We start from the raw sequence: 21,828 nt of genomic DNA, 5'->3' as shown, positions 1-21,828 counted from the left end.
CAGACCCAGGCAAGCATGGAGCAGATGGAGCCCTGGCACGGCCCCGGCGGCTCCTGCATTAGCAGCATCTGCTCATTACCCAGAAACTCTTCCCTCGCTTTCTCTAATGCTCCAGGAAAAGCATTTTGATTTGATTCATTTCGGGTAAGGCAACGTGGAAGGCAATTAGCAGCAAAAAAAAAATCAAGCTGGATGCTTGCCAGTGCTGACAATGGGAAACAAGGCAGAAGACATAGGAGGCTGGTCAGTTGGAATTCAAAACATCACAACTGTGGATTCGGCTGCCAAGTCTCCTTGGCTTCCCAGGTGTAGAGGACAGGCCGGGAGGAGATGCTGCAGACCGCAAGAGTCTCCACCCGCCGTTCAATTCCTTTGCAGCTGATCCCCCGTGACTGAGGCCCTAAAGCAGTGTTCCTCAACCTGGACAACTTTAAGATAGGTGGACTTCAATTCCCAGAATTAAGCAGCCAGCCATGCTGGCTGGGGAATTCTGGGAGTTGAAGTCCACTTATCTTAAAGTTGCCCAGGCTGAGGAGCACTGCCATAAAGTTATGAATGGCACCGAGGGTCAAGCAGCCCAGTCCTTGGCAACTCCTTTCTCAAGGAGGAGTGGAGCTTGGGTAAAATGGGGTGGTGACTCAAGGCCACTGGGGCCACACAAAACCCTCCCAGAATGCCCAGCAAAGATTATGCTATTTGGGGAATTCTGGGAGTTGAAGGCCCAGGTTGGAGAAGATCTGATTTGGGATATAACCCTGTTTCCTATTGAGGTAGCCTTTTGATATGGTGACAATCCTCCATGGGGATACTGAAAGATATCAAATATTCCTCCCTAATCTTGATTTTCTACCTAGAACTAGATACAGGAGTGTAATGGTCTGTGGGGATGGCCTTGGGAGACAGGTAGAAGAGCTACAGACCAGGCAGTGGTCAGATAAGAGGCAGCAGCTGAGCCCTCAAAAGGAATGGGAGCATGGAAAGCATCTCAGGAGGGACCCTCCCTTGTTCCTTGTAAAGGCGAGGAGGGAGAGAGGTACTTCCAGACTTGCAAGTTTCTGTTAATGTAACCTTACAATAAACACAGAACTAGTACTTCTGGATATGCTTCTTGTCTGGACTACCTTGCAAGGCAGACAAGTAGAGCAGAAGAGAACTTGCTTACATTTCTTTACATGAAGGAAGGGAGGATGCGATCTTCCCCTCCAGAAAAAGTGAGATGGCATCCTCTCTTAGACCTCCTTAATCATCATATGTTGCCAGCCCTCCCAGGTAAACCAGACAGGGAACACGACCAGATGAGCTATTCCACTGTATTGTTAGGCTACGTTGACAGAATCTTGCAAATCTGAAAGTATAAATGTCCCGCCGTCCCTTTTTACACCTGCCAAGTTAGGGCATATCCTTTCTAAGTTTCTTTCTCTTCCCATTACTCAGTTGAGGGCTCTTCCCCTTTTTATCTGATCGTTCCCTAGCCAGCATCCCCCCCCCTTCCAAGGTCATTCTCACATTCCATTACTTAGGCTTAAGATGAGCACTGACAGCTGACACCAGCAGTTGTGATTTCCCAAAAAGCAAATGCCTGCATCCCAAAGACAAAAATACTTTCCAGTGCTCTGAAATAAGGTTGTGGGAGTTGAGTGATGATAATTCCTCGACAACAGAGCTTTGCCCAGGGACAGAAGCAGGGAGGATTTAATCATCAGGGAGATCCACAGCACTCTTTGCTCAGCCAGTAAGCTGCGAGGACAAGGTAGGCATAAAAATGCCCACTGGTTCCTCTCGGAGACTGGTTGCCAAGGGCATCACTGCTTGAGCGCTGCTGAATGGGGAGAAAATGGTGTTGTGTCAACGAATTTGCTAAGAGCGGTTTCAACAGTGGGGACTGACAGCACTAACTCCTAATGCTACCAGATGGCTTCTGTATTCACCACACACAATCAAAAGCAAAACACATGCACCCCAGAAAGAAAACATGCATGCATGCACACAAACAGACACACATATATGGGAGGTGGGAGGAAGCTGCAAAAATGTTTTCAGTGATAATTGCTTTGAAAATAGCAAGAATTATGTACATAGTCTTCTCCTGTTACATTTCCTGAGGTTTCTTCCGGTGAATCTCACCGACTAAGGAAGACAATGTTTGGGGGGCTGCGCATAAAATGTTTCAGGGATGGTGCAAAATGGGTAGCCATGTGTGATTTTCAGTGATTTTGGGGAGGAGCCTAACAATTTTTTAAACTCTATTTCAGGGTTACTCAACCAGGGTTCTGTGGCACCCTAGGGTTCCACCTAGTAACATATGGCTGCAAGAGCTGGACCATAAGGAAGGCTGAGAGAAGGAAGATCGATGCTTTTGAACTGTGGTGTTGGAGGAAAATTCTGAGAGTGCCTTGGACTGCAAGAAGATCCAACCAGTCCATCCTCCAGGAAATAAAGCCAGACTGCTCACTTGAGGGAATGATATTAAAGGCAAAACTGAAATACTTTGGCCACATAATGAGAAGACAGGACACCCTGGAGAAGATGCTGATGCTAGGGAGAGTGGAGGGCAAAAGGAAGAGGGGCCGACCAAGGGCAAGATGGATGGATGATATTCTAGAGGTGACGGACTCGTCCCTGGGGGAGCTGGGGGTGTTGACGACCGACAGGAAGCTCTGGCGTGGGCTGGTCCATGAAGTCACGAAGAGTCGGAAGCGACTAAACGAATAAACAACAACAGGGTTCCACCAGAGGTCACTAGGGGTTCCCTGGGAGATCAGGATTTATTTAAAAAAATATTTCAAATTCAGGCCACTTCACATTGAAGAGGTAAGTTTTATTCTTTATTTTCAGTTTAAGAACACTGTTCATGCACATAGACAGGCCTACCCATGAAACAAATGCAATAATTTTGTAACCTCTGGCCTGTATTTGAGCCTGAATGGGCAGGGGTTCCCTGAGGCCTGGAAAATATTTCAAGGGTTCCTCCAGGGTCAAAAGGCTGCTCTATTGTATCTGTCCTATGGTCTATGCTACAGTTTCCATGTATTTTGCACCTCAAAATGGCAGGAAACTAATTTTCAGCCATCCAAGATGAGGCTCCGAAAATGCTTACTGGATGCAGACTGCTAATACTCCGTGGTGGAAATAAGCACTGATACAGCACCGATACACTGAATGGACAGCTAATTAGGAAGGATAGGATATTACCCCGTTATGTGAGGGGTTTTTTTCCCTGTTTGTTTTGTCTGCTTTTGTAGGTATTTATTGGTTTTTAATTACATGCTGCTAAGGGTCGGTTTTGAGTTGGAGCGGCCTTATAAACTGAAGTCACAAATAAATAAAATTATTTAATTCAACTTGTATTGGTCTGGGACCGCAAATAAAGAAATTACGTGGTGTTAAATCAAATAAATAATAGCAGAGAGACTCAGCGCGTCCCATTTATGAGATACGCACCACCCACTTATCTGCTAGGGCTGTGTTTCTCAGCCTTGGCCACTTCAATCTCTGTGGACTTCAACTCTCAGAATCAGTGCTGGCTGGGGAATCCTGGGAGTTGAAGTCCACAGAGATTAAAGTGGCCAAGGCTGAGAAACACTGTGCTAGAGGTACAACATTTCTGCACGTGGAACCGCTTTGTTCCTTTCAACGGAAGAGAAGAGGCCAAGCAGAGGCGCTGAAAAAGTTGCAAGGTTGGAACAGTCATCCTATTCTTACTGGTGTTCCAACCTTAATGGCTACGTTTTGAGGTCAGAACAGCATGGAAGGCTGACAATAGGTTCGGTCTTTGGGATGGGCTATTTCGGGATTAGACTATTCCAGCCTTGGAATGTTTTGCAAATCAGATCAACCCTCTAGAAGGATTTGCATTCTTCTAGAGTCAAAGAGATCACACACAGTGACACTTCTGCCACTGACGCTGTACACACAAAATAACTTGCTGTGAGAATCCATTTTGGAGAGCAATGGTTATCTATGGGCCATTTTGGAGAGCAATGGTTATCTATGGGCCATTTTGGAGAGCAATGGTTATCTATGGGCCATTTTGGAGAGCAATGGTTATCTATTTGCTCTGCACTTTGCTTCAGTGGCCCCACGAGAGCTGTTCTCTAAAGGAAGATGGGGCCAAGACAAAGGTCTTGGCAGGGCTGGGACAAAGATTGAGTTTGATTTAATTCAGATTTAATTTAAATGAGGTTATATTAGATACAATTCATTCCCTAATCCCCTATGTCTCCCATACCTGTTCCCCTGCTTGTCACATTAAAAAATTTTAAGTTAAGGCAGCAAATCCTGGAGGGACTATGGCCGACACACACAAGGATCGGGAGGGGCTGCAGACGGTGCCCCTATTTAACAACAAGGGTGGAAAAGCAATGGCTTTCCAGATGTGACTGATTCACAGCAACCCCCTCTAAAAATGGCCAGTGGTCATTCAGTAACACCTGGAGGGCTTCAGTTCCCCATCCATGTGCTAGAAATTTTAGTATGATCTGTGGTGAGGTTCCTGGATAGAAGCACATCTGGACAGTCCAGAAAGGTCCATTCCAGTGATAGCTCTGGATGGGACACATTTCCTTGAAAAAGCAGCTCTGTGACTTGGGTTTTTCTGGCTGTGTGATTCTGATTCGGAGACTGAGGCCAGGGGATACTTTGCCCAGTTAATGTGGGTGTAACAACCTCAGTGCTACCTGGATCAAGAAGAGCTGGTGATTGTGACCCAAGGACTCATCACCACACAGCTTGACTACTGCAAAGTTCTTTACGTGGGGCTGCCTTTTAAGACAACCAGGAAGCTGCAACTGGCACAGAACGCAACAGCCAGGCTGTTGGTAGATGAGATTCACCACTGCAACGCAAACATCAATTCTCCAGTCACTGCACTGGTTACCAGTAGGCACCTGGGCCCAGCTCCAAAATGATTCTGTCTGCCTCTTTGGAGTATTGGATCAAAAGGCTGGCTTGATTTGTGATAGCCCTGATGCTTCAGAACACCTTCTCCAGAAATGCATGTGGGTGCCCCATTTTGGACCTCTCGCAGCACCACGAAAGCAATTTTATTCCATCAGGCTTTCAAAGCTGAATGGCAACTGAATGGCCGCTGTTCCATCTTTTCTATATTTTTATGCTGGGGGGAGCTACTTTACTCTGTGCTGGGGGGTGAGTTTTATGCTGTTTTAAACCGTTTAGATACTGTATGGGTTATTTTTTAATGTTTTTGCACACAGCCTAAAGTCTGTTGATGGGCTGGGCTGGGCTGGGCTGGGCGGGCTGGGCTGGGCGAGAAAGAAAGAGAGACATTTGGCTGTGAAATGTGATTTTACTATGAAATCATTGGTATTTAGGGATAGTGTCTTTTATCAAATGTTTTCTGTCTAAGAATCTCTTTGAGAATGGGAACAGCCTGGGGGATGTTGGGAGTAGAAGAGCTTTTCGTTTATTTTGCATATTAAAAAAGCACAATCAGCACAAGTGTTGACTGTTCCCCCCACCCCCACCCCCCAAAAACAGCCCTACAGGCAGCCATCTTCCTTCTGGCAACAGACACATCCATTCTGTCTGAAAATGTGCTGTGGCCAAAAGTGCACCAAATTTACTTAGTTTTGAATCCAGACAGATCTCCACATCTAGGGGAGTGACCAAATCAGCACCCCTGTTTTGTATTTTGGGCCAAAGATGGTACACATCTTGTTCGTTGGGCAGACATTCCCTCCTTGTTATCTACAGGAACAAATCAGATCCAAGGGCCTGGATATATTATTTTGCTCCGCATTCTTGGTGTGTAAAGAAATATGTGGTGATGACGGTGGAAGAAGGGAAGAGACAGAAGGCAAGGGATTTGCATCTACCGTACAATATCTGATTTGCTCTTTGTCTTCCCGGCCTATTTCCCTACAACTCGAGGAAAAGGAGGAAAAAAAAAAATCAGACAGACCAAAACAAGTTGTTTGCTCATGACAAGCTTGGCCAGGCTGCAGCTTGGCACCGATACTCCAAGCTGCATCTCCAGGAGGAATTAAAGCCATAGTTTTAATGGGCACCGCGATCCAAGGCCTCCTAATGCAATGAAGGTTATCAGCCAACTTTCCCACATAAAGACAAGTGTGAGTGCACACACGTGTGTGTACAGAAAGGATTAGAATTGCTCTCAGGAAGGAAGAAAGAAAGCAAGCAGAGGAAAAAAGCTGGGCACAGCTGCTTCATTTCCAGAAAGCTTTTAAAACACAATATTAGGACAGACTTGCTGTTAACTTACCATCCTCATATGCTGCCACAGCCAGGGAGCTGTTTATTCTCACAAAGGAGGCATGTGGCCGGGGGCCAAGCTCTGCCGAGCCGTGCTCCGGTTCCAGGACGGGGGCCGAATAGTCCCAGGTGCGCGTGTCCCACAGCTTCACATCGCCTGACGTGTATCTGGAACAGAAAGCCCAGCCTGTTTTCCAAAAGCTGCAGGAGTCAAGGCCTCTTCAGTCGCAAGCCCTGAGCTTGGTTGGGATCCAAGGTTCCCTCTCGGGGGGACAGAGGCCCCCTCTGCAAAGGAGGGTGGGCGTCCCTCTTCCTTTGCTCGTGCCAGTGGCTGGGCTTGTGCCTCACCAAGGAAATTCAGAAGGGAACCTCCTTCTTTTTTGAAGTTCATGGGTGGTTTGTAATGGGCAAGAAAACACGGCCAGTCTTTTCCCTTCTTCCCCCAAGGTTCTTCTCTCTGCAATGCAGAGTGAAAATAACGGAAGACACTCTGCTCTACCCATGACTGTACTTCTTAAAAGGGGAATCTGCAACCCTATTTCTCCCTCTCTCTGAACACACAGCACTAAAGTAAAAATCACAAATCATAGTTCCTTGGCTGTGTATATTCAATTTTAAGAACCAAGCTCATTCTCTAAGGGCTGGACTTTTGGGGGCTAATGTGACATCACCTGGACAGCTTCAGTAGCATATAAGTATAAGGAAGCAAGGATTCTGGAGAACACTACAGTAGAGAGGTTGCATTATGGTACCTCTCCCCACACCTCTGAAATGTGTGGACATCACTTCCCAGAATCCTGCAGCCCACAGATCGTTCAACCCATTTAAAGAACAACCTGAGATGAAATCAGCAAGCTTATCTGAAGGCTGCAAAGACAACAAGATGCTAAGAATGCTACCAGGTTTAACCTGATCCACATAAAAAACTGATCCATACCTCACACCTAATTTATGGAGGGACTGGTCCAAAACAGTGGCTGGAATCATGAAAATGAGTGGCCAACCCACCAGATGATTAGTATTTTATTTATCTATTTGTATACTGCCATAATTGAATCAAGAGTCCTGGTGGTTTACACATGTACATAGTATTGAATAATTAAAATAAGTAATAACCACAGCCATATTTTATTTATTTTGTGATTTAATTTAATCTGGATGCTTACGAAACATGTGGATTTCAACTCCCAGAAGTCCTACATATTGGCTCAGGAACTCTGGGAAATTTGAAGTCTAGACATTTGGAGAGAACCCATTTGGAGAAGGCTGCTTTTACTGATTAATCCCAACATTCGTATATGCTCGCTCGTCAAGGCCCATGCCTTCAAAAATCCACTCACAATAACAGTAGATAAAGTCTACTTCAAGTAAAGCTTGACCTCAGGGACATCTCCATGATGTTTTCTTGAACATATCACAGAAGTGGTTTGCCACTGCTTTCTTCCAAAATGTTTTGCAACCTCCTAGTCTAGCCTACAGCCCTGATCTTCCTTGGTAAACTTCCATCCAAGACTTAACTAGGTCCTACTTTGTTTTTCCAAGACACCATCCAAGCTGCTGTTCCCTCTCCCCATCCGCTTCAGATGTGTTAGACTTTCTATCAACTTGACCTAACAGGCAAGGCAGGCCTTATAGAAAAGCAATGGAAAGGCAAAGCCTACCAAGATCTCACCAGGAGCATTTACCCAATCTAGTCTGCCTCTGGCCCAAGCTGCTTTTTTTCTCACAGCAGAGCTATATTTCCCATCCAGAATTCTACCAAGAATTTCAAGCTCTTCCTCCTTCTAAGGTTTCTTTTGAGCTCAACCCTGGACTCTAGCAAAGAAGGGTGTCCCAGTTACCACAGGTTACACAGGATACCACAAATTTATGACTGGGGCTTTGTTTTTACTAACAAAATTGGTTTTCAACCTCTAATGTGGGGGGTGGGTGGGAGGAAAGAGATGGCCTCCCAGTTCGGTCAAGCTTGGGAAAGTAAATCCCAGCCCTTAGCAACACATGCCTATTTTAACTAAAGCAAGGAAAGCTGGGGGAGATCTGTGGTGTAACTTATTTAAGATATGGTGTCACCATTGATTACCTGGCAACGTCCACTTCATTTTATAGAGAGAGGAGGAAAAGAGAACAAAGGAAGTACTTCAGCTGGGCAGACTGTAAGTGGTGGAAAGGTGCTGGGTGCTCGCCCAACCAAGTAGGGCTGAAGAGGTTGGCAACTTCCTGGATACCAACCCGTCCCCAAAAAACAACAAAAAGAGACAAAGCTGCAGAAAGCTCGAGTAGCACCGCCAAAATCAATCTCTCTCCAGAGCCCCAGATGTCCTTATCATTGCCTAATGACAATGATACTCTGCCAGTTAAAGACTCAGCTATCACTGTTGCATTGTTAGTAAGCTTTTGGCCCCCAATGTTGATGGCTGTCTAATTAGCATTGGTGCAAAGTACAACTTTAAATTACGCACGCAAGCTGACAAACGCACAGAAAAATAAGTAATCGATAGGAGCGTTCAACCCACAGCACCCGGGCTGGCACGCGACCGGTCTTTCACAAACCCCACTTTCTGTTGGAAGGCCAAGGGAGACTCTAGATGAGTCAAACCAATAAGTTGCTTGGGCGTTGAGTAGTAAGACAGCGAGAGGAATCGGGTCCCTCAAAGTTAGAACATTCATCTGACAAGCCACAAACATGTCATTCTTTGCATGTTCTACATCTGCATACAGGTAGAAGCTGAGTGAAAGGAGGCAAGAAAAGGGAGAAACTAAATGTTTGGGAAAAGCAGTAAAAGGGTGAAATCTCAGGAAGGTGGGCTGGGGTTAAGCATTAAGAGAGAATGCCTTGATAGATCTAGATATGCAGTTAATGTAAACCTATCTTGCTTTCTTCCTGCTTTGGCATGCTTTTAATCCTGTTTTTGCTAGTTTTGCTAGTTTTGATGTTAGCTTGGGAGTCAGGTGGTGTACAAATAAAACAAAACAAACAAACAAACATGGCTTAACCCCCAATGGCTCTGGGTGAGTGGTATATTTCTGCTAGCTGTATGGAGTGGTGTGTTATAACAGGTCACCAGAGCTAGAAATTTTCCAGCAAAGGTGTAGAGATACAACTCTCCCCTTCCATGCCCTTCTGATCCTGAAGTTTTAGCAAGTACTGCCAGCATGTTTTGATACAGTTCTCACTCTCTTACAATGAGGATTAGAATGTGGTTATATTCTGTCCATGCAGTCCTGAAGCCTCAGGTTGCACACCTCTGAATCAAGAGCTAACATCACACAACCTGACGAGTGCAGCCGGCTGCTCTTATGTGGCGCTCAGTCCCTGCTTGTCTAACTGAGGGCTAACCGCTCTATCCTGGTTTTGAAAGTGACAGGCAAAATTGAAAAATAAAATAAAATAAAAATAAAATTGGCAGCCGAATTCTGGGATTTTTAAGCTGAAACTCCTGCAGATGGTCCCTCGATGCTCATTTCTCTTCCCATCCCTCTAAACATGAAACACTGCCATTTCTTGGGAAACCCAAGGGAATGCAACAAAATCAGGGCTCGACGTATTACATGATGGGTTGGAAAGTGAGGGAATGTGGGTTGCTAAAAGCGCACGTCAACAAAATCCATTTGATGAACCAATCAGTCAACTGCCTGGGCCAAGAGCTAGCCCAGCCCTGTCCTGGTTCACCTGCAAGACTTCTTTTTTCCATAGCTGAGGAGCATTTGTCACTGCAGCCAAATTCAACCTTCCTCCCACCCCACTTTGAAATCTGACCGGTCCTCCCCTTAGTGCTGATGATGTCATCTATATTTGCTGCTAATAAAGAGGGCCTGTAAATGAGAGGTGGCAAGGGAAGGGATAGATGGAAGTACAGAGGTACACTGAAAAGAATTCTTTTCTTCTCTCTCTCTCTCATTCCGGCGTAAGAGAGACAACCAGAAACAAAGGCAGAGAAAGTGACATGATACATGCCAATGTAAATCAAAGATGAGGGCAAAGCCTTCTCCGTTTTATTTCACAGAAAAGGGGGTGCTCTCCAGATATGATGTGGACCAGTCCTGCAACCTTGTCATTTGCATGAACTATCAGAAGTAAGCCCCACTAATTGCTCTACTGGTGTCAGCCTTGCAAGGTAGACCCTTCAGGAAACACGGCCATATGAGCTAATTCTACTTTATTTAAACCTTACTTTATTGTAAGGTTACATTAACAAATCTTGCAAGTCTGAAAATACATTTCTCCCCCTGTCTCCTTTACAGCCCAAGAAGCTAGGAAGGGTCCCTTCTGAGCTGTTTGCCCTGCCCACATTCCTGCTGTGGTCTAAGTTGCCTCTTATCTGACCATTCCCTTGGCTGTGTGTCTTCACCCTGTCTCCCAGGGTTATTCCCACATACTATTACAACTGCCTAGCAAAGGTGTGCATGACGACAGTCAAGTGCAGTAACTAATTCTGTAGTGCTAAGCTTGTTTACCCAAGAGTAAAGGGCCTGGAGAAGCTACTTCTCAGCATATCTGCACAAGACAGACACTGCGAAAGCAAGTTGAGAGCGTCACATCTCAGCTCAGCCAGGCTAGAACAGAGATGGCCAAAGACAACAATCATCTCTACCATCCTCTGTCCCACATCTTTACCTTGGAGATGATAATCTGGAGTTACCTTACAAGGGACTGCAATGAGAGCCACCTTGATTATTGATGAAGTGACATGAAACACTTTGAACATTTGATGAACATGAGGCCATTATTCAGGTTGCTTTTTTAAAGGATGTTTAAGTCTTCCTTATTTCTTTGGAAGAATGCTAGAATACTTATCAGAGGTCAAGAACTGGCTTCATTTTATTTCTGCTGCAAGAATTATATGCTGTATACACTGGAGATAGGTGAAAGCTATCAACTAATAAGAGTGTCATGTAAAAAAACGGGAGGAGGGAATGCTATACATACCACCTTGAGCTCCTGAATGGAAGACAGGATACAACCCTAAAAATAAATGCATGAACTGAAGCCCAGAGTCATCAGTGCCCCAAAGAGCTTTGATAAGGCTGCCAGAAGCTGCTACTAAATTGTCATTTTTAATAGGGGAAGAAAATTAATAGATTCATGGAGAATAATCTTATCAAACATATTATTTAATTTAATTCACCTGTACATTTAGTCCATTTTCTTTTTGTCTAGGCCTCCCCAACTTTTGAAAAAGAGGACCCTAGCAGCCCTCCACCAAAAGTAAGTTGTAAACTGATATTAAAGGGAGAAATCCACCTCAACAGGGTGGATAAAGGGAGAAATACACCTCAGCCTTTCGACAACGGTGGCGCACCTCCAGGTGGCTTAAAGCAACACGGTCCCCGGTCACGTGGGCCTCCGTTTCAAAACAATACAGCAGGGATCTAAATTGTGTCTGGAGAGAAAGGGAGAGAAATGTATTTTATCGGATGTCTTTTATACGTTCCTTTCATGGCCATCAAAGGCCACGTTTTAAAGCGGTGGAGCATTTAAACAAGGAGAAAAACAGCTGAGGCTCAGCACCTGTCAATGGGCAATTTTAGATTTGCATGCACTTCTCCCAAATTAATATGCAAAAAGGAGATGGCAACTCGCTTCAAGAAGAGCTGGGTCTGAGGCGGAAATTACAATCGGGCAGGCAACTTCCTTTCATCTTGCAAAAACCCTCCCTTGCCCACCTGTCTGCCTCTATCTGAGGGATGGAGGGAGGACGGGGTCTGAACGGCAGGCAGAGAGCGCCGCTCAGCTTTCTAAAGAGCCTCAGTGCTCCTGGTTTGATATTGGAGGCCTCAATCTGGGGAGAGGGTGTTTATCGAGAGACCACTCTGCCCGGCAGTCACGATGCTTGTTCTGAGTGTCAGACCTTGGATTCTTTTCATTGGAGACTGTGTTGTTTGCGGTTACCTCACTCCCCAATCAATGCGGCATACACCCCAGCCTTTTGACGACCGTGGCGCACCTCTGAGTGGCTTAAAGCAACACGGTCCCTGGTCACGTGGGCCTCCGTTTCAAAACAATACAAGGCCACCTTCTGCCTGCCTTGCCCGCCCCCCCCCCCAAACTATAGAAAACGCTGCAAAATGGGAGACTTCTCAAGGACACTTTCCAATTGCAAGCAATTAGCGTGCAGCAGGGTTGAATGGGGGGGAAAAAAGAGTATCGGCAGATTGAAATTCAAGTTGCTCCTCTTTCATCCCTCCATTTTGGAGCCCAAATTCTCTCCCGCCTTAAGCAACGGAGTTTTAGATTGCTGAAAAGAATAGCAGCTTTGATCTGTGTCGCTTGTATTCCTCCACCCGCCAGCAATCTTGTCACTCGGTGAAAATATGTAAATATGTCATCTTTCCAGTTCTTCTCTCCCTCTGTCTCCACCTCTGTTAGTGATTTCTTAACGATGTATGCACAAGGCAGCCAAGAGGTAAGAATGATCAGGTATACATTCAACAATCCTATTTCTGCAAAATAACGTCGAGCACAAAACAAGATCATCGTTGAGGACATACCAAAAGTGAAGTACCCCAAGCCCTGACTGCCACTTTTTTAAAGTTGTGGTTTGCTTATTCACTAAACCACAACTGGTAAAGGGAAGGGAAGGTATAAGCCATGACAGTAAGGTATAAGCCATGATAAACCATGATACAACGCATGGGTTCAGACATCACACTAAACCAAAACTGAACAAACCATGTGATGACTTAAGAAAAGATCAGGTATGTGTTACTCCAAGCCAGTGTTTCTCAACCTTGGCGCTCTAAGATGTGTGGACTTCAATTCCCAGAGTTGAACTCTGGGAATTGAAGTCCACACATCTTAGAGTTGCCAAGGTTGAGAAATACTGTTCCAAGCGCTGATTAGCAATTAACTGTGGTTGTGCAGAAAATTAAGACAGAAACAGACAAATGACAATACAGTTTAACGTGATGTGTGGATCCAGTTTACGACTAGGACAGACTGCTTTCAGCCTGAGATTTTGGACAGCTGTTGCCTAATCATAAGGGACAACATGGGGCTCTTTAGGCCACTAACCTACATGGCAGCTTCATCTGATCCATGGAGGGTGTAACTGAAATATCATTTTAACTGATTAATGGTGTTGGTGCATCTAGTATTCCCTAAAGTCCATTGATTCAATCTTCATTATGGCAGCACCAAAGATACAAATGACATCATTTGTGTTATTTCATGACATCTGTGTAATGACATCATTACCTAAAGGACATAAAGGATGCCACTGACATCATTCGCATCCTTTGGCATAATGACAGCACTACACAGAGAAAACACAAATCGCAATGGAATTTCCTCCACTGTGTGCAAATGCTGTTCAGCTGAGGTCAGGAAAAGCAAGGTTGCACTGTATTCCCGCTTTTAAAAAAGCTCCTGGTACTGACTGGACAACTTTTCTATGCTTCTTCACCAAGGAAAAGGATGGTACAATGTGCTCGCTCCTCTAGACGGCTTTGGTGTGTGTCAAGAAAGCAAGGCAGTTAATGTCTGTAATACCCATGGGGTCCTAGACTCTCATTATGAAATTCTAAAATTAGCCCTGTTGATTCGCAGTGCTCAAGCACTCTGGAGCTGTCACGCCACCCCTTGCTGCTAAAATAATCTCTTATTAGGTCATAAGAAGAGCCCTGCAGGATCAGACCTGTTTAATCCTATATCCAGCCTGCACAAGAACCACGGGGAGGGAGAAGACCACAACCAAGAGTGGGCCACAAAGAGCGTTCTTGCGTTCTTGCGTGTCCCCACTGGCAGCGAAGCCCTTAACGATTTCTACAGCTCCAAACAAAATGCAGTGTTCTTGATTACAAGCTACTGCAATCATTGTAATCACTTATCTTCCAGCAACTGGGCTCATCTCCTTCAAGCCATCAAATATTATGATGGCCATTGCATCTTGACATAGCAAGTTCCCTAGGGCAAACGTGTGCCGTGTGGAAACAGGCAGTGTTTCACATATCCTCGTATCTCCAGCCATTCAGCTTCATTTTCTCCAAAGGCTCCATAATTTTATTTATGCCTTCTGTATTCTTCATCTGCCACTACAGTGTTCTTTGAGCTGTGGTGACCACAACACCCATCTCTACAACCCCAGGATACAGGTATGATGTCACTCTTTGCCAATATGATCCCCACTACAGGTTGCCTCTTTTCATCACATAGACCAATTCTGCTGTCTTGATCTGAAGGCATCTGGCACTCTAAACACCGATATCTGATATCTCTACCATATGCATTTTTCCCTACAATATTTGGCTTCCTTGACTATCATGCTGACTGTGTATTCACAGTTTACGCCTAAGACCTGTCTCCAGTTGGACAGGCAAAACAATCTGGGGATGAGCCTTCCCGAACCAGATGTTCCCCAGTTCCTATCAGCCTTTCCACGTTGTTTTAACATCTGCTCCACAACTTCATTGAAGTTAAGCATCATCTGTTGGGTTCTAGTCCATCCTTTTTCTCTTCTTTTTAAAGCTGCCCTAGCCTTTCTCCAAATGTTCCTCAGTCCCTAACAAATGTACTCCCAGTTTTTTCCTGTTTCACTGGCTCTTCCAAACCATTCAGCTTCAACACAGAGTGGATTTCAGGTCTTATTATTTCAGAAAAAGGTTAGTCTAGACTTCAACTTCCTACACTGCAATCTGAATTTGAACTCCAGGACCTGTTGACTATATTTCCCTATGCCATCAGTGGCTCAAGGAAGGCTAGAAAAGCTGTTTCTAGATGAAATAGTGGGAAGGCAAGGATGCACAATATAAAACAGCTACAGACAGCATAGCAGCTGATATGCACTTCCGTAAATAGCTTAAATTGGAATTATCCCAAGGCAGGATATTGAAATGTCCAATTTCCTTCAATCAAGTTGCCCTATTTTGGGCCAAATAGAAATTGGGTTTCAAAGAGAAGGTAGGCGATCTCCATTTTTTGCTTTTATTTGTTATTCATTTGAATATTGTGCAGCTTAGATTTGCTCTGAAACTACTCAAAAAATGAACCAGCTCTGTTCACCGTACTCTAAAACTGGCATTGTAGAAAGAAACTGTAAATGCTCCCAGTTTGGATATAATGCATCCTAGTACTGTAACCAACTCCACAGCTGTGGGTCTCCCACCAAAAATCTCTGTCTCAGAAATCAGTAATTCTCCAAAAAGACTGGATCTTTGTAAACATCTGTTGGCCTTCTGTCCTCCAAATGCCATCAGCTCCTTTGACAGGAAGAATGACATGGCAGCCGGGCTGAAAGCTGTATTAGAAGGGGGGAAAAATATGTACCTTAAAGGTGTCCTGGTCAATATCAACTTTGCTTTTAGCTAGGGGTAATCGATTTCCAACCTTTCATCCTGAAACAAACAGGCTACTTTCTGAATTTATTTCAAGTAGTCTTCACTGGTGCCACTCAAAGAATCTGGCATTGGCAGGGGATTAAAAAAAAAAAAAGCACAAGACAATTGACTCTAATTCTTCTCCACAAAAACGTATCATTAAAATGAAGTGTTGCTCTTAAACGCCATACATTGATTTATTATAGGCCCGAGCCAATTTCACAGCTCCGATGACATCACCGCTTCTTTTCACTGCCTGGTGTTGTGACTTTGGGACTGTGAAGCTGCGAAAAATGATGGAGGGGGGGGAGGCCTCTAGCCCACGTTTAAACACACTACATATACCAGTCAGGGTCAGAGTAAGAAGATTAGCGATTATCCTGGGAGATCCATTCTTGAAATTCCCTACTGTTTTTAGCACCGAAACAAGGTTAATGAGGTTCATGCCACCGAAAGGCCTAAAAAGAATAACCCTTTTAAACCCTGCATTGCAGATACAGCAGTGGTGGTGATAAATAGAAATGATGGGCCATTAGTGCTGAAATCTCTCACTGACTCCCAGCACCAGGGAGTTATCTAGCACTACAATGCCAACCCTTTTTCAGGCATTAAGAATCGTTTTGCTGTTAACTACTTTCATCGCAGCAAACCATTTCTACTTAAAAGCCACAGCAATAAGTTTGTCTCTACTTAATAACAAATTATTTTTTTATGGCTGGGGATAAAACAACCAGAATTACATTACCCCAATCCAACAGTACGCATGGAGTTGTGGCAGGAAATCTCACATTCCAATGAATTATTATTATTATTATTATTATTATTATTATTATTATTATTATTATTATTATTATTGGTTTGCTTCTTCAAGTCTGCAAATAGGTACCAAAGAAAAGAGGTCAAGCTCCTGAAAGATAAGCATGAATAATATATATCCTTTCAAAGAAGACATTCCTAATAAGCACACATGCCTTCCTTCACTGGATCAATCTAATTCCAATCCAGCTCCAATCTAATCCAGATCAGGTAATTCAAAATCACGTTTTCTTTCATTCTCACCTAATAGTGAATACCACACCCAAGGTCAAAACACAATGTCCTGATTCATACAGAAGGCTAAGTTAGAAGGCCCTCTACCTGCTTTTAGTTTGGCATGATACATTAATTCACCCATCATGGTTTAAAGATATGAACAGGCTCTGCAGTTTGATGAACAAACCAGGGCTTTACTTAAATCCTAGTTTAGTATCATGGGTAGACCCAGCCTACAGTTTGATTTGTATACAACGGAAAGGCATAGCCATTCTGATGAATTTCACTTCATCTGGGAAGAGCAGCAGACCAACCCAGCCTTCTCAACTCTCCCACCTGGCTTCCTGGATTTACACCTAATACATCCAGAATGCCTGCAGCTGCAGGTTATGTTACTCAAACCTGAACTCCTGCTTATCTTCAAACAAACCAGGCTCAAAAATCAGGAACAAGCCACGACTCTGGGTTGCAGGTCAACACAACAGATAAGAGGCAGGGTTTCTCCACCAGGGTTCCGTGGCACCTTCGGATTCCGCCAGAGGTCACTGGGGGTTCCCTGGGAGATCACGATTTATTTTTTTTTAAAAAATCCAATTCGGGCAACTTCACATTAAAGAGGCCAGTTTCATTCTTTACTTTTAGTTTAAGAACACTGTTAGTGCATACATACAGGCCTACACATGAAACAAATATAATAATTTTCTAACTTCTGGCCTATATTTGAGCCTGAACGTGCAGGGGTTCCCTGAGGCCTAGAAAATATTTCATGGGTTCCTCCAGGGTAAAAAGGTTGAGAAAGGCTGTATTGAGGCATTAGGATCAGGAGCTAGGGCAAACTTTACCCATTAGTTTCCAAGAGTGGTAACATTCCCCATGTTCAACCTGATTTTTTAAAAATTTTTGTTACACCGTAAGCCACCACAACTCTTGGTTTAAATTTTAAGTAATTCCTCATGTGCCTTTTAGATCTAGAAATCCTGTCTACAATCCACAGCAGCAGCAACACCCATATGCTCTGCCTCCCTTAACCTAGTTAGGAATTGTAGCTGGAAAATTCACCTCCTGAAGCTGGCTGGGCCACAAATTGCCCCGAGAACTACTTAGGCTGCCAGGAGGAGACAGGAGAAGAATTCTAGCTGCACGCTAAGCTCTCGGCCACAGACTTACCCTGCGATGACCACTCCGTGGCAAGAATGCACATCGCACAGAATGTTCCCGACTTCGTGCTGCAACTGGCTCACAGCCCCCACACGGTTCTGCAGAGCAAGACAAGGAAAAGCCGTGGGTTTGGTCCAGGCCCTCAGGACCCCTGCAAGTCTGCCTCCCTGGAAGTGCTGTGGCTTTTGACACTCAAGTTGAATCCCAGACGTTGCTGGGAAAGGCTCCTATTTGAAAAGCTGGGGAAGTAGTACCCTGATAGGCAACACTAAGATCGACCAGTGGCCAGCTGGGTAGTTGCTGATGCTCCTCTACGCTACTGTGATGGCTGGTCGCACAGGCAGCCAAATGTTTGGACTGGATTTGGCATTTTTGTCCACCTATCGAGTCCTTCCCAAGGACTTGGGATAGGCAGAAGGGTTGTGGTTTAATAATATTAAAAGCACTGTCGAAGGATGTCAGCTGTTCCAAGTTAAGCTGTGTTTTGCAACTGACTGATGGTGATTTTGTCAATGCTAATGGTGTTCCAGTGGTGCTCCAGATGTTTTGGAATTGCACCCAAGGCACTTATTGCTATTGGCACTACCTTTGCTTTGTTTTGCCACAGTCCGCCTCCTCCTCCTCCTCCTATCCCACCTTTATTATTTTTATAAATAACTCAAGACAGGGAACATACCTAATAAGCTTTCCTGCTCTTATTTTCCCAACAACAAGAACAACCCTGCGAGGTGGGCTGGGCGGAGAGAGAGGGATTGGCCCAAAGTCACCCAGCTGGCTTTCAGGCCTAAGGTGGGACTAGAACTCACGGACTCCCGGTCTCTAGCCCAGCACCTTCACCATCACACCAAATTGGCTCTCTAATCCATTCCAAAGACTTCCTGTCTGCAGCTATGGGGAGAGGTTTCTGTTGGGCACCCTGGGAGCAGAGGCTGACCAAGCAGACCCAAGGCAAAGTAGAACAAAAGCAACAAGCACAGATCCATGTTTTCCAAACCACTCCACTGTATTCTTCATAAACACAACCAACACCAGAGGATGGGCGGATTTATTTATTTATTTATATTTCAAACCGCGTCACTGCCCATCTCCCATCTTTGTGGTCTTCCCACAAACAGGCTCAGTAACACCTAAGCATCCAGACAACTATGCTGGGACATCTGTGATGGTGTACTTACACAATCTAGTCTGCAGTCACCCAGTGTATGTCCGTGCCTACAGAAGGATTAGGACCTGGGTCCATTCCTCGTCCAGCACCTTGGCCACCACCCCACCCTGGTTCTTGGGCTGAGAGGGAGAGACTGGTCTAAGTCCCCTGGAACCCCCCATGGCTGAGAAGGGACTTGAACCTTGGCCTCCCGGCACTTAGTCCAACACCTTCACCACCACACCACACGGAACATCTTGAGAACAAGACTGTTCCGAGTCCAAATAAGTTCTCAATCCAGAGATTTGGAGCTACTGGTGGGCCTTGCTAGATGACCTTGAAGAAAAGACTTCTGGTGCAAAAGCTCCCGTCACGCTCTGTATGATCCCCCAAAGAGTCTACGTTCAAACTGCAACAGAATGGTACTTTCCAATATGGTACTCTAGCATTACAGTGTGCATCGAATGAGGTGTTCTTTTCCATTACCTTCCAATTGGTGCGCAAAGTCTGCTCTTTCTCCCGACATTCCCGGAGGGTCTGTTTCCAACAGGGAAAGTCTGAGATTTGATTGTCAGACAGATAACCTTCCTGTTGACAAAGCCAGAACCACAGGACTTGATCTTCGGCAAGTACCTTCCAAGCTCGGCTTACCTAAAAGTGGGGGGGGGAAAAAAAGCTGGGTGGGGATACATTCTCTGAAACCAGAGGTAGAAAACATGATGCTCTCAGTGGTCAAGGAATCCGCCACCCCAAAACAGTGCCTGCGTGACTCCAGCATTAACATTAAAATAGGATTTAAAACATTCTTAAATGTAGGTTCACAGAAGATTTTGGAGTTTAGATTATATCATTAAAGGTTTTAGCAATCTTGGGCACGATTTTGCACTTCTGGCACAAGGTTGCCAACCCACCTTCAAGGTGCATCATCCTGCACAGAAGGAAAATTAATGTGTTACCCCTGGAATGTTATGGTCTCAATGTCCCATCTGAGATTTCTGTTACATCTTCTACTGCATCAGGCATGGGTGAAATTGAGCTGAACTCCTATTTAAACATTCTGCTCCACTTTCCCCTTAGATTCCAAGTATTTTTGCCACCCAGCAGCATGAGAGGCAGGAAGCAAGAACAAAGCAGATCTAAAGGTCCAAACTGCACATGTTTCCTGCCTCCAAGCGTTGCTTGGATCCTTAATCCTAGGCTTAAACAGGGGAACTTGGGAGCAAACCAGCCAGCGTATGTAATTCTAAGTTTTGGCGAGAAAACGTAAATTGCAAAGCCAAGACGAGGAATCCAAATCACTGGCAGAAATGTCTTTCTGCCCCAAAGGTGAACTTTATTTACTCAGGGAACTGACACTGAAGACACCCACACCTCGCTGATCCTTAAACTCCAATTTGTTTACATTTTAAAGGCAGAATAGCAGGAAAAGACTCAGGGAAATGATTGCAAAACAGCTCAGAAATAATCAGGCTAATGCTGAAAAACAGCGCAGAAGAAAAGCGCTAAAAAGCAAGCCCCGAAGAGTTTTCTTCTACTTTTCTCAAGAAATAACCATGCAGTTAATAAAGGGACTGTTGTCAGAGAATACACATGGCGAAGTCCAGGGCCAGGGGCAGAGACAGGCAGGTGCAAGTCTTGAGAGTGAAACTCAAAGGCTTGAGATTGGTTGCCTCTAGTTACAAAGACAGCCAAGCTGAGATATGAAGTATTTCTACCAAAATCTCTGTTATGCAAAAGAAGTGAGCGGACGCAGCCTTCCCAGACAATGACTCGATCTACATACACAGCCTAATGAGGTAGTAACGTGAAACAGACTTCAGCCTGCAGGTGAAACATGACAGTTTTAATCTCTCACAAAAAATCCATGCATGCGTTGGGGGAGAGGGTTTCCTTGCAAATAAGAAATGAGCACATTGGGGAAAAGATGCTTGCCCAACAGGTCCTTGCTGGACAAATTTATCTACGTGTAGGAAATTCTCATGCAAGGCAGGCAGGCGATTGTTTAAAGCCCAGGATGCGGGCCACATTTCCCCTCAAAGTTGCCACCAAATTGAATCACTTGTGACAGAAGAGAAAAATCATAAATATAGGCACCTCTCCTGACCAAAAAGGGACGCGGTGGCGCTGCGGGTTAAACCGCTGAGCTGCTGAGCTTGCCGATCAGAAAGTCGGCGGTTCGAATCCACGTGACAGGGTGAGCTCCCGTTGCTAGTCCCAGCTCCTGCCAACCTAGCAGTTTGAAAACATGCCAATGTGAGTAGATGAATAGGTACCGCTTCGGCGGGCAGGTAACGGCGTTCCGTTTAGTCATGCTGGCCACATGACCACGGAGGAAGTGTCTACGGACAAACGCCGGCTCTTCGGCTTTGAAACGGAGATGAGCACCACCCCCTAGAGTCGGGGACACGACTGGACTTAATGTCAAGGGAAACCTTTACCTTTACCTTTATTTCTGACCACACCCGCTTTTTGCCATACAACTTGGGCTTGGTATTCAAACAGTCACATGAGACCATTGGCTTGATCCAAAATTGCAGACCTATGATATAAAAAAGTTTGACTCCTGGGGACAACACAGAGACGCACCCAGAAATGTTCTGCTTGTCTTTCTCCGGTGGTGTTTTGCTCACTTCCCATTCCTGGTGGTCTCCCATCCATGTACTACTCAGCTCTGACTCTGCTTAGCTCATCCCACTGGCCAAACTTGGCTAGATGTACAGAAAAATAGTCCATTGGTCCATCTAAGCCAGGGTTTCTCAACCAGGGCTCCATGGCACCCCAGGGCTCCGCGAGAGGTCACTAGGGGTTCCCTGGGAGATCACGATTCATTTAAAAGATTATTTCAAATTCAGGCAACTTCACATTAAAGAGGTAAGTTTCATTCTTTATTTTTAGTTTAAGAACACTGTTCAAGCACACAGACAGGCCTACCCATGAAACAAATACAATAA

The 21,828-nt window shown here is 44.9% G+C and overlaps 1 protein-coding gene across 1 annotated transcript in view; it reads right to left on the bottom strand.

The window, feature by feature from the left end:
- The window catches only part of FBXW8 (F-box and WD repeat domain containing 8), a 64,830-nt gene that overhangs the window by 31,278 nt on the left and 11,724 nt on the right, over positions 1 to 21,828 (bottom strand). Inside the window, exons 3-5 of the mRNA XM_063315553.1 lie at positions 19,364 to 19,528; positions 17,743 to 17,831; positions 6,242 to 6,399 (exon numbers count right to left, since the gene is read on the bottom strand). Coding sequence (XP_063171623.1) covers positions 6,242 to 6,399; positions 17,743 to 17,831; positions 19,364 to 19,528 — 412 coding nt within the window. The remainder of the gene's footprint in view (positions 1 to 6,241; positions 6,400 to 17,742; positions 17,832 to 19,363; positions 19,529 to 21,828) is intronic.

This window comes from Candoia aspera, chromosome 15 (assembly GCF_035149785.1).
Source record: "Candoia aspera isolate rCanAsp1 chromosome 15, rCanAsp1.hap2, whole genome shotgun sequence".
NCBI classification, from domain to species: Eukaryota; Metazoa; Chordata; class Lepidosauria; order Squamata; family Boidae; genus Candoia; species Candoia aspera.
Note: the sequence above shows the minus strand (reverse complement) of the source record. Positions and strands in the feature narration are given on the sequence as shown.